This window comes from Panthera leo, chromosome E1 (assembly GCF_018350215.1).
Source record: "Panthera leo isolate Ple1 chromosome E1, P.leo_Ple1_pat1.1, whole genome shotgun sequence".
Lineage (NCBI taxonomy): Eukaryota > Metazoa > Chordata > Mammalia > Carnivora > Felidae > Panthera > Panthera leo.
Window position 1 is genome coordinate 1,346,868 of NC_056692.1, and position 26,652 is coordinate 1,373,519.

A 26,652-nucleotide genomic window follows, 5' to 3' on the forward strand; every position below is an offset into this window, starting at 1 on the left:
CGGTGATTGGCCGAAGGGCGACCGGCCGCCCGCGGATTGGCTGCGCTCTGCGGCGCGCGGAGCGACTGGGGAGACCAGCGCAGTTGGGCCAAGATGGCGGCAGCCGAGGGGCCCGCGGGCGACGGGGAGCCGTGGCAGTCCTGGCTTCCCAACCACGCCGTGTTCTTGCGGCTCCGCGAGGGGCTGAAGAGCCAGAGCCAGAGCCCGGCCGAAGCCGAGAAGCCGACGTGTTCCCCGTCGCCCTCGTCGCCGCCGCTGCTCACGAGGAACCTGGTGTTGGGCCTGGGCGGAGAGCTCTTCCTGTGGGACGCGGACGACAGCTCCTTCCTGGTGGTCCGGCTGCGGGGCTTCGGCGGCGCGGGCGAGGAGCCCTCCCTCTCCCAGTACCAGGTACGGCCCCGAGCAGGGGCCTGCCCAGGGTTCGGGTCTCCCGCGCACGCCGGCAGGTGTGCCGACAGGTGTAAGCCCTCGTCCCTTGGGGGGCGCCCAGCTGAGAGCGGGAGGCGCCTCTCCTCGTCGTTTTGGCCTCTGGCGGCCTCCCTTTGCGTCTTTGTTCCCTCGTCAGAGGCTTACGGTCTCCGACACCGTTAGAGTAACTCATGCTCTCGGGGCGCGTGGGTTCTTGGGGCCCGGGCTCAGGGCAGCGGCCGTGCAAGCCGCCGGGAAAACACCCGCGATGAAGGGGAGCGGAGAGAGCGTGGGGGTGCGGGGGGCGCTTCTCGGGAGGCTGTTTCTGAGAAGCCGGTTCCGCGACGGGACGCCCGCCAGATAATCGTAATCCTGACTCCCTCCTGGGGTTGCGCCGAGCGCCGAGGCAGGGGTAGACTTGAAAAACCCGGGTTTCGGGTTTTGTGCCTGCCGTGCAGGAGTCCCCCGTGAATTCCTCCTTTTCGCTTCTAGAAGATGAGCTCGTTCCCCAAGTCGGAAGGGAGGGAGTTTTGCTCGTTTCTGATTGTAGCGGACCGCGTGTGAAATTGGGGCTAGACAGCGGCCCAGACTTGCTGCGGTCAGTCGTTGCAGCCTTTGCTTGTAATTACCGGCTCCCCTTCTTTCAAAGATTAAAACACAGAAAACGTGCCGCCTGTTCTACCGCATGACCTCTGCCCCGAGCCGCTGGCGGACTCTCGCTGATGAGAAGTGACTTGATTTTCACAGGGTGCTCGGCAGGTTTCTGCAGTCCTGAAAACAGGGCACGGGTCTACACAGGCTGACCTGATGGGGGTGCAGAATGCAGGTGGGGAGTGGGACTGCCAGGGGCAGGTTGGAGTTTGGTCGCGAAAAGGGAAATTATGGGGCGCCTGGGTGGTTCAGTGAGTTAAGCGTCTGACTTCAGCTCAGGTCACGACCTCATGGTTCGTGAGTTCAAGCCCCGCGTCGGGCTCTGTGCAGACAGCTCAGAGCCTGGGGGCCTGCTTTGGATTCTGTGTCTCGCGCTCTCTTTGCCCCTCCCCTGCGCGCGTGTGCGCTCGCTCTCACTCTCTCTCACTCTCACTCTCACTCCCTCTCTCAAAAATAAAGCAATTAAAAAAAATTTAGGGATGCCTGGGTGGCTTCAGTCAGTTAAGCGTCCGACTTCGGCTCCTGTCACAATCTCACGGTTTGTGAGTTTGAGCCCCACGTCGGGCTCTGTGCTGACAGCTCCGAGCCTGGACCCCGCTTCGGATTCTGTGTCTCTGCCCCTCCTCCGCCTCCCTCCCTCCCTCCCTCTCTCTCTCAAAAATAAACGTTAAAAAATTTTTTTTTAAGAAAAGGGAAATTACGCAGAGTATTTATTTTGCAGGTAGGGAAATGTGGTGCGTCCCTTGTAACATTCCAGTCTCAGTGGTTAAAAATCTTCCATCAGTTAACGGCCCAAGTGTTAGCCGTTATCCGGGCTGCTTCATTGTCCTACGGCGAGTCCTGCGTTAGCTGTGGGTGCACAGCTGTAGCGTAGTATCGGGTAACTTGTGCTCCCAAGCACCTGCCACGTGTGTTTACCTGGACACGAGCTATTTTGACCAGTTTGCTTTTAATTTCCAGAGGTTGCTTTGCATAAATCCGCCCCTGTTTGAAATCTATCAAGTCCTGTTAAGTCCCACGCAGCAGCATGTGGCACTCATAGGAATGAAAGGACTTACGGTGTTAGAGCTGCCCAAAAGATGGGGGAAGAATTCTGAATTCGAAGGCGGAAAACCGACGGTGAATTGCAGGTAAGTCGTACGTCCACGGAACGTGTGTTTGTGTCTCCTGTCGTACGCGCGGACAGTTGTTCGAGCCCCGTGGTGGTGAAGGTGCGTTTTCTGTGCCACGAATCGAACATCGCGGTGTCGCAGCTGGTCTGCGCCTCGGCTGCCTGCTGTCGCGTCTGTGCTATATGTAAGGTCACGTTTCTTCTGCCCGAACTGTCGAAGCGCTGTCTAATCGGGGTTCCGTTTTCAAGTAGGTAGAGGCAGCATGACGTGTCGAAAGCAGGTAGTGTCTGGGAGTCAGACCGTTTGCTCGTAGTTTAACTGAGTTTAGTTTTGGTGTCTTGTGTTTTTCAACAAATCCAGACAAGCGAGAGTCTGACTCAGATTTGTAGAAAAGAGTGCAAGCTAGAAACGCCCCTTGAGCGCCACAGCGCGGAGACCCGGTCCCCGTAAAACGTCCGCTTTCTAAATCCATTTCCTCGCTTCCGCAGCAGTGATGGTAGTTCCCGAGCAGTTTCTCCCAGGGCTCCTGCAGGGATCAAGTAAGACGTGACACCTAAGATCACGTATAAGGTCATTTTTAGAAAACACTCTGTACTTTAGAAAATCTTTTTATTTCGGTTCTTACTGATATTGACTGAATCGATGCTTTGCTCTCAGCAAGAGTTGAGAGAATATTTGACGGAAAGGACCAAGCGGTAGTAAGATAGATTTCCCTGTAGAAGGTTTCCATTCACGTGCCGCAGAACGTTTTAGGGAGCTGTTGTCCTCGCTTTAGCACCACGCCTGTCGCCGAGAGGTTCTTCACCAGCTCGGCCTCCCTGACCCTGAAGCACGCCGCCTGGTACCCGAGCGAGCTGCTGGACCCCCACGTCGTGCTGCTGACCTCGGACAACGTGATCAGGTACGCTCTGTTTCCCTCTCGGAGCTTTGCGAGGGGAGATTCTCTTTCCGCTCGTTGGCTGACAGCTGGGGCTCCACTGAACGGGTCCCGGGACGGCCGACGGCTCTGCCTCGTGGCCCTTGTGACCAGTGTGCAGGCAGGTCGTCTGAACCCCCTCCCCTGCGTGCCGGAGCCACTGCCGCTCTGTCTTGGCTCGTCCCGTCCGTCTCCTTTACCGGTCTGCTGGCACGTCCCCTCTCAGCGTGTCATCTTGGAGGTCGTGTACCATCGGGAAAAGAATACAAGTGGGAGTTGAGAGATTTGAATTCTCGTCCCGACACTGCCTCTGTCTTCGAGATCCGAAATTCTTTTTAGGGGAGCCTCAGTTTCCAATTTTGTAAAATTAGCAGGTTCGATCTGACAGCTTCTAAACGCCCTTCTGGGTTTTGAACTCTACGATCACATGCCCCAGCCCTCCAGAGATTTCTATAACGTTCCCAGTTAACTTTCTGGATCTGCCTCATGTGAAACATTTACTGGGGAGACCGAGATGATGGGTCCCTCCGGTTTTATTTTTCTTAATCACCGTTTTTAGCTGTGCCTTATCAGCTTTTCCTTCCTTGCTGAATGGTTGATCCCTTTCTGGCCTCTTAGATCTCAGAGCTTTCCGGTCACTTTTAGTTAGTAAAACTTGGTCTGCCTAGTTTAAAACTCTGATGTTCGGTCCACATCAGCAGCATGTCGTGGCCCCTTCTCACAGGCCCAGACTGGGGCATCTGAAACGGGTGGGGAGGGCCTGGTCTGCTCTGGCTCTTGTTTCTGTCCCCGCACCCTGAGGTGGGGGCGACGTGTAAGGAGGGGCTGCCTCCTGCTTCCTCTGGGGCCAGCTCCTCGGTAGTGGGGGTAGGGAGAATGGGGCAGCTGAGGGAGACAGCTGTCTGTAAAGGGGGTGGGCCTGACCCCGGTCCCCGTTTGGTCCTGTCTGCCACCAGTGACCTCCGTTGACGTGGTAGGCTCCGTGCAGGTGTGTGCCTTCCCCCCCCCTCCCCCCGCCCCCGCCTGGCCCGGGCGGCACTTAGCCTCGGGCCGCTGGTGACGGAGGCGCTCTGCGAGCGGTAGTGCCCGGGGCCCTCTCTCACGGTGGGGCGTACACACATGTGCTATCTCCTGCACCCTCAGCGTAACCATTGTGCCCTTTCCTGTGGAGTCCTGGGACCTGCCAGGGTCCTTTCCTCTGCCCCCCAAGGGCCACAGGGAACTGAGCACCTGCACCATAGTCCCGACGCTGTTCCAGCCCGGCCCTAGAAATTTCCGTACGGGAAGTAGATACCGTATAGTACTCCCGTGCCACCAGCCCTGGGATGTGAGGTGTCAGGTTCAGCCGAGAATTCCCCGACCTGGTGGCCTGTGGCTCCCGCAGCACGTCTGGCATTCGGCCGGGACGTGAGACACGAGTCTCCCGTTACTACGTACAGGCGCCTCTAAGTCTGGCCGAGTGTCGCCCTGCTCACCCGTCTGCCTTGGAAAGCAGGAGGGGCCGCCCTCCCTTCACAGAGCTCGTCCTGAACACTGACGGGCTCCTGGTCTTCCAGGGCTGAGAAACCGGCTGGGGGCCGGGGTGTGGCCGAGGCCCTTCTCATGTGACGCCCAGAAGGAGGTATCCGGTCCCAACTGTTGGAGGTTCTTTTTAAAATATGGGGTGTTTGGGGCGCCCGGGCGGCTTAGTCTGTCAAGTGTCTGGCTCAGGTCGTGACCTCACGGTTCATGAATTTGAGCCCCACGTCGGGCTCTGCACTGAGTGTGGAGTCTGCTTGGTGCGCGCGCTCTCTCTCTGTCTGTCTCTCTCTCGGTCTCTCTCTCTCTCTGTCTCTCTCTCTCTCTCTGTCTCTCTCTCTCTCTCGGTCTCTCTCTCTCTCGGTCTCTCTCTCTCTCGGTCTCTCTCTCTCTCGGTCTCTCTCTCTGCCTCTCCCCTGCTCATGCGTGAACGCACTCTCCCTCACAATAAATGAACTTGTAAAAAATAAATAAGTACGGGGCACCGGTCACTTCCCTCCCCCTGACCTCTGGAGCCTGTGGACGGCTTCGGGGCAACAGGACACCCCTCGACGCTCTGTTGTGCTTGCTGTCCCTTCCGCTGCCTTCCCTTCTCACGCATCCCATCTGGTATTAGCACGCGCCTTGAGGTCAGGAGCGCGCGCGGGCAGCCAGGAAGACCACCGTGCGTGCGTGGTCGGTTGCATCAGATTTTTGTTGAAAACGTCTATTAAATGGTATTTCGCTGGTAACGGAGCAAACGGAGTTTAAAACTTCTGAGGGTGGGGGCGCCTGGGTGGCTCAGTCGGTTGAGTGTCTGACTTCGGCTCAGGTCATGATCTCACAGTCCGTGAGTTCAAGCCCCGCATCAGGCTCTGTGCTGACAGCTCAGAGCCTGGAGCCTGTTTCAGATTCTGTGTCTCCCTCTCTCGCTGCCCCTCCTCTGTTCATGCTCTGTCTCTGTCTCAAAAATAAATAAACGTTAAAAAAAAAAATTTTTTTTTTTTTTAAATAAATAAAACTTCTGAGGGTGGTCGGACGAGGTAAGTGATTGACTCCATACGGGCTTCATAAGGGGTGTTAGGTTTCTGATAACGATGTTATTGGCCTTTTGAAAATTCTCCTTTTAACTGTAGCCACACGTGTCGTTGACTTTATTACTTTAGATTAAAACGATTTTGGCAAAAAAAATTTACAGAAAGCGTTTCCGGTTTTATGCTGCTGCCCTAGTAAGTAGGGACGACGTGGTGCTGCGTCTCGTCCAGCAACGCGGGTCGTTGGGGGCCGGGCGTCCCTCCCTCTGCGCCCGGTGGGCGTACAGGGGGCGGCGGGACGTCGCTGCAGAGTCGGGGTGCGCGCGCGGGGGTGCTGGTGCCCTTGGGGCGGTTGGGGGGACGCTGGGACGAGGTGAGTGTGCCTGCGGACTCAGGGGTAGATCCAGACCCGTGACGGGGTGCGGCGGGCTCATAGGGCTTCGGGGGCGAGAGAGGGTGTTGGTGCAGGGCCCACAGACACAGGCGAAGTGGGCTGCTTTGTCAGTGCGAGCACGCCCTTTGGCGGAGAAATGGTTGTAAAAACCAGTAGGAAGATTCTCCAGCAGCGATCAGATGGAGAAGGGCGCTTTTGAGATGAAAGAGTTTTGGGGCACCCGGGGGCTCAGTTGTTTGATTTCAGCTCGGGTCAGGATCTCACGGTCCTTGGGACCGAGCCCCGAGTCCGGCTCCGGGAGGATGGGGAACCTGCTTGGGATTCTGTCTCTCTCGGCCCCTCCCCCACTCTGCGTGCGCGCCCTCCGTCTCTCTCTCAAAACTTTGAACGTTGTTAAAAAAAAGAAAAGAATTTTAAGTGCGGGCTGTGTGCTCTTCTCTTCGCCAGGATCTACTCTCTCCGTGAGCCTCAGACACCCGTCAAGGTCATTGTGCTTTCAGAAACGGAAGAGGACAGCCTGATACTCAATAAAGGGTGAGTTATTTGTGTCACAAAATAGTTCCTTTATTGGGCTCATAAGTGCAGTTTTAACAGAGATTATAAGGTTTTCCAGCGGTGACCACACCGCCGGGGACCTGAGGAGTGAGCAGAAGTGGGCGGCAGGACAGAGTGGCTGAGGGTCACTATCGCTGCCAGCTGCTCCCTTCTTGAGAAGGTTCTAGAATGACTGCCTGGCACGGGCTCCCTCCTGTGTCCTGACGGAGGCGATAAGTTATGCCATGGCAGAGGTTCGAGGTCAGAGTGTCGGGCCGCCCGCCTCCCAGACCGTGTACACCCAGAACCTGGAGAGGAAGAGGGAGCCCTTCTGACTCCGGCGCCCCCCCCCCCACCCCCCACAGGGGCACGCTCCAGGCTCCCCAACCACCAGCGGTCACCCTTGGAACTCACAAACCCCGTCCCTCTGGCCTCCTGACCGGTCTTTCTGGTGATGACCACACAGGACCGCCCACAGCCTGTGCATGTAGACTGACGTTTTTAGTAGCTGTATTTTTAGAAGTTCCATTTGGTTCTTTCCATGTCTCCGTGGCGGTCGTCTCTAGTAGTCGTGTTTATTCCTGTTTCCCAACTCTTCGTCCTCTGACTACTTCCCACGTAGCTCTTCGGTATGTGAACAGCGTCGTGGGGCGGGGACAGCGGGGGTCTAGATCTGTACTGCCCTTGCCCCGACCCACAGTCCCTGCCTCCCCCCGTGAGCTAGGGCTGTGAACTTACATTTATTGGATCTTAACGTTTGGGAACGTGGAGAAACCCGCGTTGGCGCCCAGTCCCAGGTTGCCGCTGACCTGGGGCCGATTTCACTCTCCGGGAGAGTCTCAGGGTGAGCGTTTCAGCTCAGCCATGTCAGTGTCGGGCAGTCGCTTCTTAAATTAAAGCTTCCACCCCCGCGTGGCAGGTACCGGCCTCCGGGACTCCACCCCACCCCACCAGCTCCACCCCACCCCCGGGGTCGGGCACCTTCCCTGCCCGCGCACTTGTTCCGAGCTCCAGGCCCCGGGTTCTGATCTCCGCCCCGCCGCGTGTTCACTGTGGTGCACGCCGGCCGTTCAGCGGCCCCGAGCCTCGTGTCCGTGTTCCGTGAATATAAAGTAGCGTCACGGCGCTTTCTACTAGGATCGCCGTACGGGATGGACGAGGTGATGCATAAAAGTGCGTAGTCTGGGTCCTGGCACGGGGTTGGCACTCGCTCATCGACACCTGTCATCATGGGGAACACGCCTGCATTTATTAAGCTCTTGGTAACTTTTGACGGCCAGGGGTCACTGAAGTCTCTCTGACTTCCATGTCTGTTGTCCCTTCATTGTGGTCATTTAGTTGAACGCAGGCTGTTCTTTTGTTCTGATTTGGGGCTTCCTCATTTTTTTTCCCTGCCTCCTGACACCATATACCTTTCCACGCGATAAACTCACACGTGGTGGTTGCAGCACAACAAAGTGACATCGCTCCTCCAACCGTATGAGTTTCTTCTACCCGCACTTAGTAACCCTCTATTGAACTGGAGTCTCCTCGGATAACCCGTCATACTGAACTTTAAAATTACGAAGTTGCGTGTTTCGTCATTTGTTTTTCCTGATGATAAAGATAATATGTGTTTATTGTAGAAAATTGGGGAAACCTACAGAAAAACATTAAGAAAAAGAAATCTTTGTCATCTCCTATAGTTTCTCCTTAGCGTGGCAGCCAGAGCGACACTTTGGGTATAAAGCAGGTCATTCTGTTCTTTTTTTTTTTTTTCAACGTTTACTTATTTTTAGAGAAAGAAAGAGCACAAGTAGAGGAGGGACAGAGAGAGACGGAGTCACAGAATCCGAAACGGGCTCCAGGCCCTGAGCTGTCAGCACAGAGCCCTAAGTGGGGCTTGAACTCACGAACTGTGAGATCATGACCTGAGCCGAAGTCGGACGCTGAACCGACTGAGCCCCCCAGGCGCCCTTCATTCTGCTTTATTCTTGACCGCAACCCACAGGATGTCCCCTCCAGTTTCTTCCTCCCTCTGTGTCCCGGTTCTGAGCTCGGCCTCCTCGCTGTTCATTCCTCAGACAACATCCACCCCCTTCCCATGTGGCCGCTGACGCCTCCCCTCCTTCCTTTGAATCCGTGCTCAGACATCACCGCGTCAGGTTCCTTCCCAGGCAGCCCAGCCCGAGGCAGCCCCCCTCCCCAACTTCATTTTTCTCGACAATGTCATTTTCTGGCTTTGTGCTGCGTGTTCCTTTCTGCGTGTGCCCTGCGTGTCTCACTGGAGGGCGGGGCCTCGGTTGAAGTCACTGGTGGGTCCCCAGCACCCCGTGACAGCGTGGGGCCCGGGACACGGGGCCGATGCGAAGGAGATACTTGTGGGGTGAACGTGTCCCTCTGCTCAGCATTTGCTTCCTGTTTCTGTCTGTGTGTGCGTGTATCTGTCCTGTCTGCGTGTCTGTACGCTTAAACTAAGAGGAAGCGGGGTATAATTTCGTGTTTCTGTCGTTTAATTGTGCTCTATTTTGTGTCATCCGTCGAGTGCAAACTCCATCCCCATCTGCTGTTAGCAGACGTTTCGTTTTCATTCTTGTTTTTGACACATCGGTTTTTAAATGTCTTTTCAGGAGGGCATACACTGCGTCTCTGGGCGAGACAGCGGTGGCGTTTGACTTCGGGCCATTGTCAGCGGTCCCGAAGACCATGTTTGGACAGAAAGGCAAAGGTGACATAGTGGGGTACCCGCTGTACATCTTGTACGAGAACGGAGAGACCTTCCTCACGTACGTCAGTCTGGTTCACAGGTGAGTGGGGGGGTGCCATCCACGGGTGCCCCTCGTGGACCGGCCCGGCCAGACTGGGGTCCGTGGGTGGGTGTCCCGTCTCTCGACGCGTGGCAGCCTCTTGATGCTTGCTTTGCGTATCTTGGGGAAAGATGCGTACAGACCGTTTAACCTTTGGTTGCCTCGTATTATTTGGGTCGGTTCTGTAACGTTCTTGGATAATCACCGAAGACTGGATTTGTTTTCACGAAGTCTAAACCACAAAAGTGTCGTGCATCTCGTGTGAGCCAGGCACTGAGAGGGCAGCTAGTGGTGGGGACCTGCGCCCCGGCTGTGAGTCCCCGGACCACGCACGGCGCTCGGGCGGGAGGACCCAGAGGAAGGAGAGCGTGCCGCGGCTGGAGAAGTCGGGGAGGTTTTCGCGGACGGGGACTGACCTCTAATGAGGATTAACCGAAGGTCAGGGGAGGGCATGACTGCTTCAGTCCCGAGGGCGTGTGTCTCTCGCGGCTCAGTGGTCAGGCTCTCGTGGCTGGAGCCGTGGTTTCGGCTGCGGAGCGTTACGTGGTAAAGCCGGAAGTATCTGCCCCGGGGGGAAATTGGGAGGAGCTAAACACCACGTTGGGGAACGTGGGGTCTTTTCTGTAGGAATAGGGTGGCGGGAAGCCAGTGATGGTTTCTAAACAGAAGGACAGAGCAGACGGTTAGGGACAGAGAGACCCTCTCTGGGGCAGAGAGACATTTAGAGACGCTGCTGCAGACGTTAGCTGACCGTCTACAGGATCGTAACGGGGCCGTTCCGAAGCAGGGGCAGAAGCGGACACGCTTCCTACGGAGGAAGGGTCCGTAAGACTCCGTTCCCGGTCGGGTTAGGGGGTGAGCCGTGAAGCCAAAACTGGGGTCAGCAGGGGCGGCCAGTGGGGGTTGTTACTACAGGTGGTCACTGGGACACGGTAGCGGGCTCATGAAGTGGAAACGGTCCGTGGACAGTCGGAACGAGGGGACCGGACAGAGAGGATCACCAGTCCGGGTGACGGTCGCGGGCGGGAGAGGGCGAGGATCCTGGCCCGTTTGTAACCCGAAAGGCGTGAGGCCAGAGGCTAACGGACTTGATTCACTTATGAGTCGCCTGGCCCCCTACGAAGTCAGGGCCCCGCGAGCGGCAGGTGTGAGTCCTAGGCCTCGGGCGCTGCAAGAGGGCGGGGTGAGCTGGGGGGAGGAGGGTGGCCCCCGGCATCCGAGCTCGGGCTGAGGGATCCGCTGGGTCCCTGCGGGAGCAGAATCACAAAGGGGAGGACGGGGACCTCCGCGGTCGCCGCGGGCGGGGACTCGCTCTCAGCTGCATCCGCCTCCACCTGAACGTCCCCTGCTCGGAGTTGGCGGTCGTGGTAACGCTGTCGCCTCCCTCCGCCCACGGCCAGCACCCACCTATCCGCACCGCATCACCTGGTCGCCTTCCACAGCCTCTCGGGTCCAGCCCAGCCCCACATTCTGTTGCCCTTAACCGCGAAAACTCCCTGAGCGCCAGCCCCCTTCTCCGTCCTGCTGTCCTTGCTTCGGACCCTCATCTCCTGCCCAGACCCTCGTCCCCTTCGGTCGCTGCCCTGAACCCCATCTCAGTCCCCTCGGTGTCACCCCCTCACTGCCATCAGATTGATCTTCGGAAAGTGAAGCTCTGTCCCTCCTCACGTGAACCTCTGCTGACGCTGTCGCCCGGCAGGGAGGCTCTGAGGGCCTTGACGTGGCCTGCCGACTTGTCTTCTGTTGTCTTAGAAAGCCAAGTCTCCTTGCTGCCGGTCCTTGTCGTTCATGCTTCCAGAACTTTCCAGAGCTGCTCCTTAGCTTGGAAGGTTCACCACCCCTTCCCAGAATATACTTTCCCATTGATCTTTTTTTTTTTTTTTTTTTTTTTTAACGTTTATTCGTTTATTTTGAGAGAGAGCAAGCAGACGAGGGGCAGAGAGGGAGGGAGAGAGGGAGAATCCCCAGCAGGGTCCACGCTGTCAGCACAGAGCCTGACGAACCTTGGGATTGTGACCCGAGCCAAAATCCAGAGTCACACGTTCAACCTTCTCAGCGCCCCCGGGCTTACTTGTGTTTGACGCCTTTCTTACCTCACTCTCTCTGTGCCTGGTTCGTTCTCGCATTGTCGCACTTAGCACGTGGTCTTGTAATTCTGGACGAACGTGTGTTTGCCCGACGTCACCGGTTCCTGAGGGTGTCACCCAGCACCCAGTCACTGTAGCTCTAATCCAGTTAAGTACTGGGTCCGAGGCCCCGGAGAGCAGTTCCGTTTGGGGAGAAAGTACAGGCTGTCCGTAGTAGTTCCGGCCAGGCGTGGCTCGGTGTGCCCTCGCGTGAGTGTGTGCCGTGAAGCCAAGGGGGCTTGTAACGAGATGCTGGGGAGCGCCAGTATTTTCGAGCCAGAAGTGAGCGAGGGGTGTCCGGAGGGGCCCGAAGAGAGCCAGGAGACCGGACTGCACGCGTGAAGGATGCGGGACGCAGCCGTGAGCCCACAGTAAACGCGGCAGCACGTCGGGTTGGTGGCCCGCGGACTTGGCAGCTGGGAGCTCTCCTCTGGCCTTTGCAGGAGCGCGGCCTCGCTGGGGTGAGGGAGGCCGGAGCCAGAGTGAGCAGGGGGCACGGCCTCTGGGCCCCTGCCCCGGGGACTCTGCGCTGAGCGACCGCTGCGGAGGCATCCTGGGGGGCGGGGCAGCGTTGAGCTGCATCTCTGCTCTGGACACCAGTAAGCGCCCTCCCGCCCCCGCCTCCCCGGTCGTGACAACCAGAAATGTCTCCAGACGTTGTCGGCGTCCCCTTGCGCACAAAGTTACCTCCAGTTGAGAGGCACCAGGGAGACGGAAGTCCAGGGGAAAGTGAGATGTGGAGACATCAGGAGTACCGGTGCCACGGAATTTTCTGTTTCTGTTTTTTCTTAAAGCTTCTGGTTTCTTTTCTTTTCTCTTTTCTTTTCTTTTTTCTTTCCTTTTCTTTTCTCTTTTCTTTTTTTCTTTCTTTTCTCTCTCTTTCTCTCTTTCTTTGTTTCTTCTATGTCTACCTCTGAGAAAGTGGAGGAGGGGGAGGGAGAGAGAGAGGATCCCAAGCAGGCTTTGCACTGTCAGCCTAGAGCCCGATGTGGGGCTCAGTCCTACGAACCTCAAGATCACGACCTGAGCCAAAATCGAGAGTCAGACACTCAACCGACTGAGGCATCCAGGTGCCCCCGTGGCACTGTGTTTTCAGTTGGGGCCCGGCAGCTGCAGAAGAGGGGTCGCGGTGGCGCGGTTGTCTTCCGTCAACCTGTCCGAGTATGCTTTCCCTCTTCCCTCAGCCCCGGGACCGTCGGGAAGCTGCTAGGCCCGTTACCCATGCACCCCGCGGCAGAGGACAACTACGGCTATGACGCCTGTGCCGTCCTCTGCCTACCCTGCGTCCCCAACATCCTGGTGATTGCCACGGAGTCGGGCATGCTGTACCACTGCGTCGTGCTGGAAGGGGAGGAGGAAGACGAGCAGACGGTGAGCCAGGCCCGTGTCTGCGTTCGCGTCTCCGGCGCCGCGTGTGGTTCCCGGGCCGGCGAGGACGCTCAGGACGCTAGGATTTCCCTTTATGTCTGGCACCTCTGTGTCGTTTGGAAATTAGACACCTAGCGTTAGGTGAAGCCCACCTAAAAGTCCACGTGGCGAGACGTTAGAAGGTGCCCACGTGCTCTGTCCACGCTCGGAGTGGCGGGCTTCAGGGACCTCAGTGACAGATACAGAGAACCCACAGATCGCTAAACTGGCTCTTCTCAACTCGATTTACGACCTTCCAAAAGGAGGGAGGCCTTTTTTCCCTCTTTTGAGAACATTAAGGCCCTGGTGAGAGGGGTGGAATTAAGAATTTCTTCTGTTCCGAACCGTGTGCATTTTCATACGAGCGTGAAGCCTGAAACTGCCGGTTCTCTTACAGTCGGAGACGTCCTGGGACCCCAGGGCCGACCTCGTCCCCTCCCTGTACGTGTTCGAGTGCGTGGAGCTGGAGCTCGCCCTGAAGCTGGCGTCCGGCGAGGACGACCCCTTTGATTCTGACTTCTCTTGTCCCATCAGACTTCACAGAGGTAACGTACTGGTGGAGTTGACTCCTGTCCCGTCCTGTTTCCACGGAGACGGTCACAGGCCATTCCCGGGCACCTTGGTTTGGGACCCAGCTGTGCAAAGCCAGCCACGTTCCGTGGCTTCAGTCACCGCGCTGCACTTGGGTCCAGGAAAGGCTGGGTGTGCTTCCCACATTTTAAGATCGTGGTCTGTGGTCTGTGGTCTGGATCCCCCTGGAGTCAGAATAGTGAACTCTTCCCGGTCCACTCAAAAGTTGGCTTCGTGATTCAACTACTTAAACGTATGCGAATAAACTTTAAAACGAACTTTAAAAATCAAACGATAACACGCTCACATTAAGATCGCTCTCTAAAGCCTCTTTCTTCGCTTTAGAGCACGTTACGGAGTCTTGTTAGCCCCAGAGCCAGTTTGAATGTTGTCCTTTTTATCTTTTCATTTTATTTTAACTTACCTGGGTTGGTATCTTTCCGGCAACTTACCTCTGTTCGTCCGGGGAGCTTTTGAGTAGATCCTGAGTCGGCGGAAGCCCGTGTTGTTGAGACGCCGCGGGGCTGAGTGGAAGGAGCCTGGCGCGTGCTGGGCTTCGCTCATAGTTGTGACGACGTCAGGCATTCGGTCAGCCCCCCTGCTGTCCGTTTTCTCATCTGGAAGCGGTAGGGGCGACATCCGATGACCTCTGGGGTTCCTCTGACACGAGACCCTGTGCCCTCCCACCACGCCTCGGAGCCTCCTGTCGGTTTCCTGGGCCCGGTGCGGAGAGAGGGGGGCTCGCCTCTGCCTGGAGGTGGTCCAGCTGTGCGCCTGGTACGGCACAGTCAAGGGTCGTAGTTCCCGCGCAGCAGACCGGCGTAGGGAGCTCACCGAGCGTGTCTCGCGGAGCCATATCCACAGAGGTGTAGTCTGCGTGGTCTCCGAACTTCGCTTTAGGGCTGAGGAGACTAAGACCCAGTGTCGTAGGCGACAAATTCACTGGTTTCCTTATGAAGGTACGTAATGTCTTTGGGAAATCTTTTTTTTTTTTATTTTGAGAGAGAGCGAGCACATACGTGTGCAGGTGGGATAGGGGCAGAGAGAAAATCCCAGACAGGCTCCAGCTGTCAGCGCAGAGCCCGACGCGGGGCTCAAGCTCACGAACCGCGAGACCGTGACCTGAGCAGATGTCCGACACTTAACCCACTGACCCACCCAGGCGCCCCTCTTTGGGAAATCTTAAACGTAAGCATTTTTGTCTTCTAATGAGAGTTAATGATTTTCACCTCTGTGAAACTAATAAACCGACCTGTTCATGTTTTTACTTAGGGCACCTTCCAATCATTGAAACATGCCCAGATTTTTGTTGACATGAGTGGATGACCACCATGTGACAGGGACGCCTGGCAAATTCCTACTTCAGTTACTAACGTTGCCTTTTTCTGTAACAGATTTCTCTTACTTCCCAATATTGAGGTTTTTCTATTAACGTCAGCACCACAGGCACATCTCGAAAAGTCGTTGGAAACAGTAGTAGACCTAATGAGAGGATTTGAACCTGAACGAGCGGCAAGTGTGGGCAGAAAAAAGGAAACTTTTTGATATTTTATTGTTCAGAGAGAGGATCGCCATAGACCAGGAGTTTTAAAACTCTTCGTGGCACGATGCTGTTTTCAGAACCCCGACGTGTAAAATAGAAAAGAAAAACTAGTATTTGCTTTACGATATTTATGAACCACGAAGTTAAAGGTAAAGTGAGGCTCTTGGAAGGAAGTTTCATTTAGGGGTTTATGGATGACGGCTGCATCTTAAATTAGCTTTCGCGTGTAAATTATTTCTGTATCTTGCTTTGGTTGCTTAATGTTTTAGAAGTACCGGGTCACGGAGATAAATATTCAAAAGTAAAGTGTCCAGAACTCATCTTTTAGTCTCATGTAGTCTCACTAATACTAGGGGTCAAGAGAAGTAAAGAAGTTTTCATTAAAATTCCGTAACGGTTCCTCGTATTTCTTAGTATGAATATAAAGGACTGTCAGGGCGCCCGAGTGGGTCGGTCAGTTAAGCGTCTGACTCTTGATTTTGGCTCAGGTCGTGATCCCAGGGTCGTGGGATCGAGCCCCCTGTTGGGCTCCGTGCTGAACTTGGAGACTGCTTGGGATTCTCCTCCTCCCTTTCCTCCCACATCCTCCTCCTCGCCAGTGCTCTCGCGTGTGCGCTTGCTCTCTCTCGCCGCCTCTAGAATGAATGAGTGAATGTCAAACAAGAATTATAGCAAGGAAAAAAATTGACTTGGGGTGCCTGGCTGGCTTGATCGGAAGAGCATGTGAGTTTTGGTTCAGGGTTGTGAGGTCGAGCCCCACGTTGGGAGTAAAGGTTACTTAAGGGGAAAAAAAGAGAATCGTATCCAAACTTGAACGTAAAGACTGTAAGTCCGCGTTATCAAGACAAGTAAGACTTGGCATTTCCCAGCTGCCTGGACGCACCGTGACGACAGTTCGCCCCGCAGCCACGGCCGGGCCTCTGACCCGCTCGTGCGCTTGCTTGCACAGGTTCGCGTGGGTCGGTGATGCCGGCACAGGTGTTGTCCAGAGCCGTGACTTTCTCGGGCACCGTGTTGTCCTGAGAACGAGAGCTGTAAATGCGTGTGCTGAGGGGGACGGACAGGCAGCCGGCGGTGGTGTTTTGCTGAACTCTCCTGTGAAGGTTTAGAAGTGACGTTTGGGTTGTGTTCATGACTTTGAAAAATACTTCAAACACATTTGAAAGTTGGATTCCAGTTTTAAAACGTCAGATCCCTGCTGTGATAGCATCGCGTGCAGGTCCCGTCACCTTCTGTCACTTCGTGGACCGGTGCGTGTGCGGGCTGCCGGGGTAGGTGCCTAAGACCCATTTTCTAACGCGGCCTGTACTCCGTTCGCGACTCCGTTTGCAGATCCCAAGTGTCCCTCGAGGTACCACTGCACTCACGAAGCCGGCGTCCACAGTGTCGGGCTGACTTGGATTCATAAGCTTCACAAATTTCTCGGGTCAGGTGAGTCCCCTGAGCCTTTTGGTATGTTTCCCAGATTCTGTCGAAAAGTCGTTTGCAGTAGAAAAGTAATAGAGAAAATCAGTGAAACCAAAGACTGTCACTGGAAAACGTCAACAAGACGGACAGACCTTTGGCAAGACCAACCCCGCGAGGAGACGCTGCCGCCGACCTCACGGCGACGGTGTTCAAGGTTATGACGGGGAACCGTGAACAGCTCCGCGCCACGTAGGGCCCCAGGGCGAGATGGACTCGTCCCTAGGAAGACAGACTACCGACACCGACTCAAAAACCAGAACGTGAGCACAGACCTATAACCAGTGAAGAGATCGAAACAGCAATCAACTACCCGAAGAGATAAGCTCAGGACAATGAGCTCTAAAAGTTCCGCATTTAAAGAAACCAGTTCTCGACAGGCTCTTCCAAAAACAGAAGGGAGAGGAAGCACCCCCCCCCCCCCCCCCCCCGCCTCGCTCGTGGAGGTCACTGCTCCCCCGACACCAACACGAGACAGGTGTGCAAGGACAGGAAACCGCAGACACACACCCCTCACGAACACAGATGCAAAAAAATCCTCAACAGAGCGCTTGCAAACCGAATCCGGTGACGGACGTACAAACAGGACGGCGGCCCAGGAGTCCGTGGGATTTATCCCGGGAACGCCAGGTTGGGTTCACATCCAGAAATCCGTCAGCGTAGGACGCCGCACGAGTAGAGGACATAAGCTGCATCATCGTCTCAGCAGACAGGAGAGGCAGCCTTTCCTGGTCCCAACACTCAGCAAACGAGTAATGACAAGTTCCTCGGGCTGCTCGGGCGTCTACGGAAGACCCACGGCCAGCCCCGCGTTTGATGGGCAAGGGCCCAAGTGTTTTCCGTAGCTGTCTTTTGCTGCTGAGAGAAGTCACCGCGAACTCAGCGGGCCGCAACAGTGCGGATTTATTACCTCACAGCTCTCTAGGTTAGGGGTGCTGGGGTGGCCTCCCTTTCTGGAGACTCTGGGAGAGACCCCATCCCTAGCCTTGTCCAGTCTCCCCGGCCTTCCCTTGCCCGGAGTCCCCTTCCTCCGGCTGCGAAGTTAGCAGGGGGCGCGGGGGCGAGTAGAGTCCTTCTCTCCTTTTCTGCTTCCCTCTTTCCCTCTTAAGGAAGCTTGTCGTAGCATCGGGCCCACCCGGATAATCCAGAATGATCTATCTTTGAGACCTCGACGAGCAGCGCTCATTCCGTCCGCGGCCTCTCTTCCTCTTTGCCTGTGGCCTGACGATTCACAGGTTCGGGGGATTTGGGTACAGGCCCCGCTGGGGAGTCCGTTGTTCTGTCTAGTCTGTTGCACCCCGTGGCCTCCACAGATTCACACCCGACCCACGTGCCAAATACACCGACCGTAGCATCGTTATAGCAACGCGGACGGCAGAGGCTCCTCTAAATCTCATGAGCTCACAGGGCCCCAGTCCTACCTGAATCTTCTACGTCATCCAACTCAGATATGTAAAGACTCTATCCTGGGGCAGAGTAGATTCTATCCTGGGGCAGAATTCCTCTCCCTGGACCTTGAAACTAGAAAACAAGTTCTCTGTTCCCAGACCACAGTGGTGGGACAGGCATACGTATCATTTCCAGACGTTTCAGGTCAGAAGGGGAGAAAATGGAAAGGAAACCGCAACCACGGGTCCTATGCAGTTTCAGAACTCAAATTCTAGTAGGTTTCAAGGCTTGGCGATAGTCCTCCGGGCTGGCACTGTTGCCCTCTGAGCAAACCTTCATCTTTTCCAGAAAGGTAGCACTTACCTGTGGTAGGCTGGTTTATTACCCAGTTTTCTGCCTGCAGAATTTTGGGGGTGGAACAGCCTTTTCTCATCATCTGCGTGACCCTTTCAGTCTAAGGCAAGCAGCGTTTATGTGGCTACAAATTCTGAAGGACTTTTTTGGGTCCCCTTGTGTATATCGCAAGAAGTCCATTCACCCACAGGCCTTTCCAGGGGGATCCCGTCTCTATTTTGGGTTCTTCTCACGTGGCCACAGGATCAGTCACACTCCTAATCTCTTCGGAGAGCCCTTGTGTGACTGGACATTTAGACCTTTTGATCTTTCTGAGGTATGAGTACATCAGTGGCTTTTTCCTCTAAAGCGTGATGTGCTAACAGTGAATCTCTTAATTTTAGTATCTTTTGCCGTTCAGATAGGTGGAGAATTTCCTAACTCATCAAATCTTTGGGGTTTTTGTAAAAACCCAGTTGTATTTTTTCTGACATTTTACTGCGATTGGCACAATGAAACCAGGACACGTGGCCAGGGTTTTGCTTGGAAACCTCAGCTGAATGTCCAGTTGAGTTGTTTACACGTCTGCTTTCCACACGTTCCCCTCAAGATCCAAGAGGACACCGCTCCTGCCGCTTGCATTCAATGTAATGGAGGCGCCAGGCAAGGAAATTAGCCAAGAAAGTGAAATAAAAGGCATCAGGATTAGAAAGGAAGAACGAAAACGCTCTTCTCTAAAAACACGATCTTTTACATAGTCATAGGACACCCGTTGGGAAAGGGTCTATACCAATAAGTGAGCCCAGAGCGGTTGCAGAACCCAGGAGCAGTGTACAAGTATCAGTTCTGTTTCTGCCCGCTAGCAGTAACCCAAAAGGAAATTAAGGAAATGATCCCGTTGGTAATAGCATCAAAACACACAAAATAAGACTTAACTTTAACGAGAGTGTAAAACATACACTTTTACGACTATAAAATGTTACTGAAAGAAATAAACCTCCCACGTTCGTGGATCAGAAAAGTTAATACCGTTAAATGGCAGTCTTCCCCAGATCGATGTGCAGATCCGGTGCCAGCCTGTCAGAGTTCTAGCTAGCTTTGCACAAATGGACGAGCTGACCCTAAAATTCATCTGGGATTCTACAGACCTAGAAGAGCGCGAACAGTCCTGACAGACAAGAACAAAGTTGCAGGACCCACACTTCCCTATTTCACGGCTCCTTACAGAAGGCACGCCAATCCAGTGTGATGCTGACACAAGCATACACGTGTGGGTTGACGGCATGGGACCGGGAGTCCAGTTGGTTTCCACGAGGGTCCCAGGACACATCAGCGTGGAAAGAAGAGTCTCTTTAAGAAGCTGCGCTGACGGTCCGTGAGTTCGAGCCCCGCGTCAGGCTCTGGGCTGATGGCTCAGAGCCTGGAGCCTGTTTCTGATTCTGTGTCTCCCTCTCTCTCTGACCCTCCCCCGTTCATGCTCTGTCTCTCTCTGTCCCAAAAATAAATAAAAAACGTTGACAAAAAATTAAAAAAAAAAAAAAAAAGCGGTGCTGGGACCAGGGTGCGTGTACACACGAGAATGAAATTGGACCCCTGCCTCACACCATAACAAAAATGACTCAAAAGGGATCAAAGACCTGAAAATAAGACCTAACCCTGTAGAACTCTCAGAAGAAAACACGATTACAAGAGTGCAAAGGTAGTCCTCGGAATGGGAGTGAATATTTGCAAATCGTGTCCGGTCACGGACTTGAGTCTAGAACGTCAAAGAACTCAATAATCAGTTAAAGAGCCCAATTTGAAAAACGGACAGGGGAGTTGAATAGAGATTGTTCCTTTGATGAGGTACAGAGAGTTAAGCCCACGAAAATGTTCAGCGTCATTGGTCATGAAACAAGATGCCACAAAACCACTTTATGCCCATTAAAGCAGCTAAAATCGGGACAGTAACCAGTGTTGTCGGTGCGGCGTTTATGGAAACGTAAGACGTCCCGGCCCTTTGGGCAAACGGTGTGGCGGTTCCTCGGGTGATCAAACCTCCAGTTACGGCGTGACCTCTGCCCAGCGCACACCCACGAGAAGTGGGCACATTGTAAACGAATGTTCACAGCAGCATTACTCCTCAGAGCCAGATGATCACCCCGGGTACACAGCCATCTATCCGACGGCATATCGTGCAACACGGAAGGGCCCGAAAACGTGCTGAGTGGAGGCAGCCAGGCCCAGACGAGGACGCGTGTGATGCGATTTACGTGACGTGTGCAGGGTGGGCGGGTCCGCAGGGACAAAGCGGATCGGTGGTGGCCGCCTGGGGCCGGGCCAGCGGCAGAGCCGAGGGCTTCCTTCTGGGTAGCGAGGGTTCTGCAACTCCCGTGGCGACGCTTGTACAGTTCTTACAACGCACTAAACTCCCACGGAATTCCACCCTTTACACGGATGGGTTGTGTGCGTTGTGAACTGCGTTCGAGCAGCTGTTGTGAGACGCCCGCTGTGGGCGAGGAAGGGACGGGATGGGAGTGTCCCCTCGGGGCACACGGCCGACCGAGGAAAACGCGCTCCCCTCGGGCTGAAGCCGAGCCCCGCCGTGGGAAGCAGGTGTCTGCGGCGGGAAGGCGTCGTGCTTGGGGAGCAGCGGCCCGGGACGGGGTCCGGGACGAAGCCTTCGCTGCATTTAACTTGCAGACCTGTGTCCGCGCGTCAGTCACTTGTGTGTGTCTGCGCCTTTGCAGATGAGGAGGACAAGGACAGCCTCCAGGAGCTCGCTGCGGAACAGAAGTGCTTCGTGGAGCACATCCTGTGTACGAAGCCGCTGCCCTGCAGGTGAGGACCCGCCCTCGTCGCCCACCGGTCCCACTCTGCCTGGAGGGCGAGGCGACCCCGACGTCCCGTCCGGCCTTCAGAGGGGCCTTCTCTGCCCAGCGCGTGTTAAGGTCGCCGTTCGTGTTCGGAGAACGTGCGGTCGGTCAGGGCAGAGCCCGGGTCTGCGCGCGTCACGGTGCGCTGTTGGCCTCGCGTCTGCGATACCGTTTCTATGGACCGACGCACAGTAAACGTTCAGTGAACAGAGGAAAGGGGAGAACCTAGAGTGACTGCCGTGTGTCTACAGGGGTACCTGCCTCCGCGTGGTGCCCTCTGGACATTTGGGCCACAGGAGGAGGGCGGACCTGGGAAGAGGGAAGGTGTGGAGGGGCGCGTGCGGAGGGGTCCGTTCCTGCAGGGTGGCCCGGGGGAGGGGGACGCTCCTGCAGGGCGGCCAGAGCGCCGGCCCGGGGGAGGGCGCAGGGGGAGGAGAGCAGGGCTGAGGGTCTGCAGCGGCCTTGCTCAGCAACGGTGAGGCGGCCGGAGGAGCTGGGCCGAGGGGGGCCGGGGCTGACCCGGCAGGAGGGAGAGCCTGGGCCGGCGGCACGGGGGCGCCCGGAGGACGGCGGCGAGGGCACCCCTGGGGCCGGGGAGGGCGGCCTTGGCACCAGAAGGCGAACGGGTGAAGTGGGTGACGACTCCCATCCGCTCCTCCGACAGGTAAACACGAACGGCCGCTTGGGAGCGGGTCCCTAGACAGGAAATCCGTGAGCACCGTCAGGGCTGGGACGGCCTTGGCCTCCGTTGGGGGGAGGGGACCTTGTGAGCCGGGAGGTCACACGGGGGCCGTCGTCCCCACAGTGGCCTGGCTCGCAGTCACAGGATGCCGTGTGCAGGTCTCAAGCCCGAAAGACTTTTAACTCCCCCGCCCCCAACCTCACCTCCCCAGAAAGGTGAAAGGGCACCGTGCAAGGAGCTGCAGGGCGGGGTGCTGCGCTAGCACTGCCGCCCGAGGGCAGGGGAGTGGGGAGATCTGAGGGCCCGGGAAGCTGTCCCTGCGAGTCCCCGGGTCCGGCCTCCTCCGCCAGGCGGGGACGGGGACGGAGATGGTAGGCGAAGCCACGTGACCCGGGTGCTGGGCCGTGCTCCGGCGCTGTGCAGGGCATCCGGTCAGGGTTGGGCGCCGGCGGGGCAGACGGCAGGGCCTGGGTGGCGGGCAGGGAGCTGCGTGTCACTTGGCGGGAACCGCCGGGTTTGGGCGAGCCAGATGGCCTCTGGGCTGTTAACTCGGTTTCCAGGTCCCCGCGTCCCTGTAAGTCAGCTGTGGCTGTGTCGTTCCAGGCAGCCGGCACCGATTCGAGGGTTCTGGATCGTCCCAGACATCCTGGGGCCCACGATGATCTGTGTCACCAGCGGCTACGAGTGCCTCATCAGGCCTTTGTTGTAAGTCCGTCCTCGTGCCCACACGGCTCTCATTCGCTCTGTAGAACCCGCGCGGGGAGCGAGCCTGTCGTTCCCACTTGGAGACGCGGGACTCACGCTCCGCAGGCGAGAGGGGTGGAGGTTTCTGCTGTCGCTGCCACGCCTGAAAGGACTTATTTTAGGCAGAGAGTCGGGAACTTTACTTCCCAGTGTGGAAAAGCGGTAAAATACCGAACTCTGCTGCTCACGTGACTTAGTGGAAATGGCATCCACGCCGTCCCTGTGCCAGGCTCCAGGGTAGCCCGAGCCCCCCGCAAGGACGGCACCGTCCCTTCTGTGCGGGGAGGTGACACCGTGCTCAGGTCGCCGGAACACATCCGCTGGGGCTGTAGACCCGCAGCCTTCTGACCCCCTAGTTTCCCGTCTCCGCCGGCCTCGGAGCAACACCAGGGGATGTGAACTCAGCAGTGGGGGGGGGGGGTTGAAAGTGGCCTCCTGATCCTTCCCTTCGAGGAGCTCCCGTGAAGCTACAAGCACCACTTACTGTTGGGCGGCCCTGAAGGTCACCCATGGGTCACAAGCGCGGGAGCAGGAGTCCCGAGGAGCCACCGGAGCGTCGGGCACGCGACCCCCTCCCGCCCCCAGTTGCCCCGTGTCGGTGCAGAGCACGGGTTTCTGCGCACAGACCTCGTTGAGAACACCAGCCCCGCTCGACGTCCTTGGAGGAATCCCCACAACCTCTGAAGGGTGACAGTTACGCCACTTGGAAAGGAAGATAAACAATTCACCATCAATTTTGTGTTTTTTCTACTAAGACTGAAAACGAGCAAGACTAAGGTGGGAAGAAATCACCTTTTCGCCTGTTACCTCGACACATTTGCTAACACGGTGACACCCCGTCACACCGGGTCCCTTCGGAATGAAACCATTAAGCCCGAAGGGAAAAACCGCACATGTGCCAGCTCCCCGGGGACCCAGGTGTCCTTACAGTAGCTCCCGTCCCACAGACGTAAGGATGCTCGTCGGGCGCCCGCGGGCGCGTCTGCTCTCCCGCCACCGCCGCTGTGAATATCTGTAATATTCGAGTGAATCTCATTTTTAGGATCAAGTTCAACAGAGCAAATCCAGTAGGTACAGCGGTTTTCTGGCCAAATCTGAAATGACACCTAGGAAACGAGTCATTTATTTTTGTTCGTGACTCTGGTTTACAAATGGCTCTCCCGTCCTTTGCAGAAAGAGTCCCCGATGAATTTATGTTTTCGTGTTGCCTTTGTCAATCCAAACTATTTTTTGGAAAGACGGAGTGCAGAAATGCTTTGTCAGAGGTCGGTCCTGGTAGAACAGGGACCGCTTTCCCCAGGTGACTCTTCAGGGCAGAAAGCACGCGGTGTCGTCCTGTCACACAAGTAACACTCTCTCGCCTCCCATGTTCTCACGGCTCAGGGAGCCGTGGCCCGTGCTTCCCTGGGGTCCTCGCCGTAGAGGACACCGCGGGAGATGGCGTCTGACTCACTTCCGTATTTTGCAGAAGCACGGTCCATCCGGTGTCCCCTCCCCTGCTCTGCACCCAGGAAGACAAGGCAGCGGAAGAGTCTCCCCTCCGCATTCTGGCCGAAACCCCGGATTCCTTTGAAAAGCACATCAGAAGCATTTTGCAGCGCAGCGTTGAGAATCCGGCGTTTCTCAAGTACGGGATTTGGGGCGTGTGGGTCTGGGGAACGGGTCCCGCCCGTTTTCACACTCGCCGTGTGTCGCGTGGTCCGTCGGCGGTCTCGGGCGGCACCTTTCCGCGTGGGCGAGGTTGGGGGGAGGGGGGGGAGGGCCGGGGAAGGACGAAAGGCCGGAAAGGAGGGACGGCGCCCCCCTGGCCTGAGCCCGTGTGGCGGAAACCCCGCCGACAGGTCGTGTGACAGAGACGCGGCCCCTCCGCCGGGAGAGAGCCTGCAGCTCCTCAGCCGGGCCACGCAGGTGTTCCGGGAGCAGTACGTCCTCAAGCAGGACCTGGCCAAGGAGGAGATCCAGCGCAGGTAGGGTGGCGGCGCAGGGCCCCTGGCGGGTCGCGGCCTCGGCCTGGCCTCCGGTCGCACCTCGCTTCTCTCGTTCTCGAAGGGTCAGGCTGTTGTGTGACCAGAAGAAGAAACAGCTGGGAGACCTGAGTTACTGTCGGGAGGAGAGGTGAGCGCCGCGGGGGACGCGGGAGCGTGGCTGACACGCGCCAGCGCACGCCGGCTTCCCCGTCGGGGTGGACCCCAGGACCCTTGGTTTTCTGCCCTTAGGAAAAGCCTCCGGGAGATGGCGGAGCGCTTGGCCGACAAGTACGAGGAGGCCAAGGAGAAACAGGAGGACCTCACGAACAGGTCGGCGGGTGGCGCCGTCCGGGCCCCCCTGTGGTGACGAAGCGCGCGTCCGAACGGGGTTCGGGAAGACGGGCCCGCGGCGGCTGCCGCCTGGCCTCGGAGGCGCCGGGGGGGACGCTGGGGGCGGGGTCTGGGGGGGGGGGGGGGTCCCGTGTGGCCCGGCCGCCCACCGCCGCCTCCTCCAGGATGCAGACGGTGCTGCACAGCTTCCGCGCCCAGCTCCCCGTCCTGTCCGACAGCGAGCGGGACATGAAGAAGGAGCTGCAGCTGATCCCCGAGCAGCTCCGCCACCTGGGCAACGCCATCAAGCAGGTGGGCGAGGGCGCGCGGCGGCCGGCGTGCCTCCCCCCGCCCCCACCCCACCCCCACTCCACCCCCCCCACCCCCACCCCCACCCCCGCCCCCACCCCCGCCCCCGGGACCAGCGAGCGCGCGCGGACCGCCGGGGCCGACGCGCGTTCTGTTGGGTACTCGAGGTGACCATGAAGAAGGACTACCAGCAGCGGAAGATGGAGAAGGTGCCGAGCCCTCAAAAGCCCACCATCGCCCTGAGCGCCCACCAGCGCAGGTGCATCCAGTCCGTCCTGCGCGAGGAGTGAGTGCGTTCGCCTGAGGCGGGGGGCCGCCGGGCGCCGGCGTGTCCCGCGCTCACCGGCCCGGGAGCCGGGGTCACACGGGCCCTGGAGCGCGGCGGACGGATGGGGGTGGGGGCCGGAAGCGGGGCTGCGTGGCGGTGGCGGGGCGTTTCCGGTGCGCGTGCCCCGTTTGCACCCTGCCGGGTCCCTCTGAACGGCCTCCGGTCTCGCAGGGGCGAGCACATCCGAGAGATGGTGAAGCAGATCAACGACATCCGGCACCACGTCACCTTCTGAGCCGCCGCCCGCGGATGCACACGAGGCCGCAGAGTCGGGGCTCGGGCGTGTTTGTGAAACGGACAGGTGGCGTCATCTCATTTGTAAGGCGGCGTTTCGGATGAACTTTGGCTGCGTGATTCACACGTTTCGTACTTGTTTTGTAGTTACTGAATAAATGCTTTTATTTAAAGACCGGAACGTGCTTTATCTGCACTCAGCGAGGGCCCGGGATGTTTTAAAACTCCCTGGAGACCTTGAGCTGCGCTCTGCCAGCTGCCGTGGGTCACACGGAGCCGTCTCCGAACCCGAGCAAAAACGAGAGCCGCGTTGGAACGCGGGGGCGCCGGGAACGCGACCGTGGGGCCGACCCCGAGCGCCGAAAGGAGGGGACCGCGCGGCGAACGAGGTGGCGGCTTTTTAATTTGAACGTTCTTCGAGGCGCCCCTTCGGGACAGACGGCTCCGTGGAACGTGTGTGGGCTCGGAGCCGCGGTGCTGAGGCCGCCGGGGCCCATCGCCTCCGCAGGCGGGATTACCTCTCGGAGCCGCGCTGGGTCGCGCCCCGTCGCAGCACGGTCACCGTGGGTCTGGGTTCCGATCGGCGGTCCTTCACGCCCGCCGGCGCGTGGAGCTCCGAAAGGTGACCCCGCACCTGCCCAGGGACGGCGGAGCGACACCGACTGAAAGCCACGCGGTGAGGTGGCTCACAGGTAGGAGGCAGGTAGGTGAGACGCGCGTGGACGTGCGGGCACGGACGGTCGTGCGGCCCGGCTCCCCTCCCTCTGTCCACACGGCTGGTGCCACCTTCGCCTCCGTTTCCCACTGGACAACACAAAACCCGGCCGAGAGGGGTATCCCGCAAGGGTAGCCTCACGGTTTCATGCCAGAAAGACTCTCGGTTCGGGTTTCACGGGATGCTTTTCTCGAGGGACTTCGAACAGTTTGCCTGTGCGGCCCTAGACACCACGGGGAGTCCCTGATCCGGGGTCCCCGGCCGGCGCCTCTTCGGCGAGAAAGGTCCGCAGAGCGCCGGTCTCGGTGGTGCGGTTCCCTGGCA

At 57.5% G+C, this 26,652-nt stretch overlaps 1 protein-coding gene across 3 annotated transcripts; it reads left to right on the forward strand.

Annotated features, from left to right (window-relative positions):
* Nucleotides 1-25,786, forward strand: NUP88 (nucleoporin 88). 3 transcript variants are annotated; one of them, XM_042915161.1, is made up of 17 exons: nucleotides 1-390; nucleotides 2,020-2,189; nucleotides 2,947-3,072; nucleotides 6,460-6,546; nucleotides 9,156-9,332; nucleotides 12,643-12,829; nucleotides 13,263-13,410; nucleotides 16,311-16,409; nucleotides 20,894-20,984; nucleotides 22,305-22,406; nucleotides 23,914-24,072; nucleotides 24,287-24,412; nucleotides 24,495-24,560; nucleotides 24,662-24,742; nucleotides 24,928-25,054; nucleotides 25,219-25,337; nucleotides 25,551-25,786. In XM_042915161.1, the coding sequence occupies exons 1-17, from the start codon at nucleotides 94-96 to the stop codon at nucleotides 25,612-25,614; spliced, it is 2,226 nt and encodes a 741-aa protein (XP_042771095.1). In that variant the 5' UTR covers nucleotides 1-93; the 3' UTR covers nucleotides 25,615-25,786. The 3 variants fall into 3 exon arrangements, with proteins under 3 accessions (XP_042771095.1, XP_042771096.1, XP_042771097.1); XM_042915162.1 differs by having other exon boundaries at nucleotides 25,219-25,310; XM_042915163.1 differs by having other exon boundaries at nucleotides 24,982-25,054.
* Nucleotides 25,787-26,652: the final 866 nt, after the last annotated feature.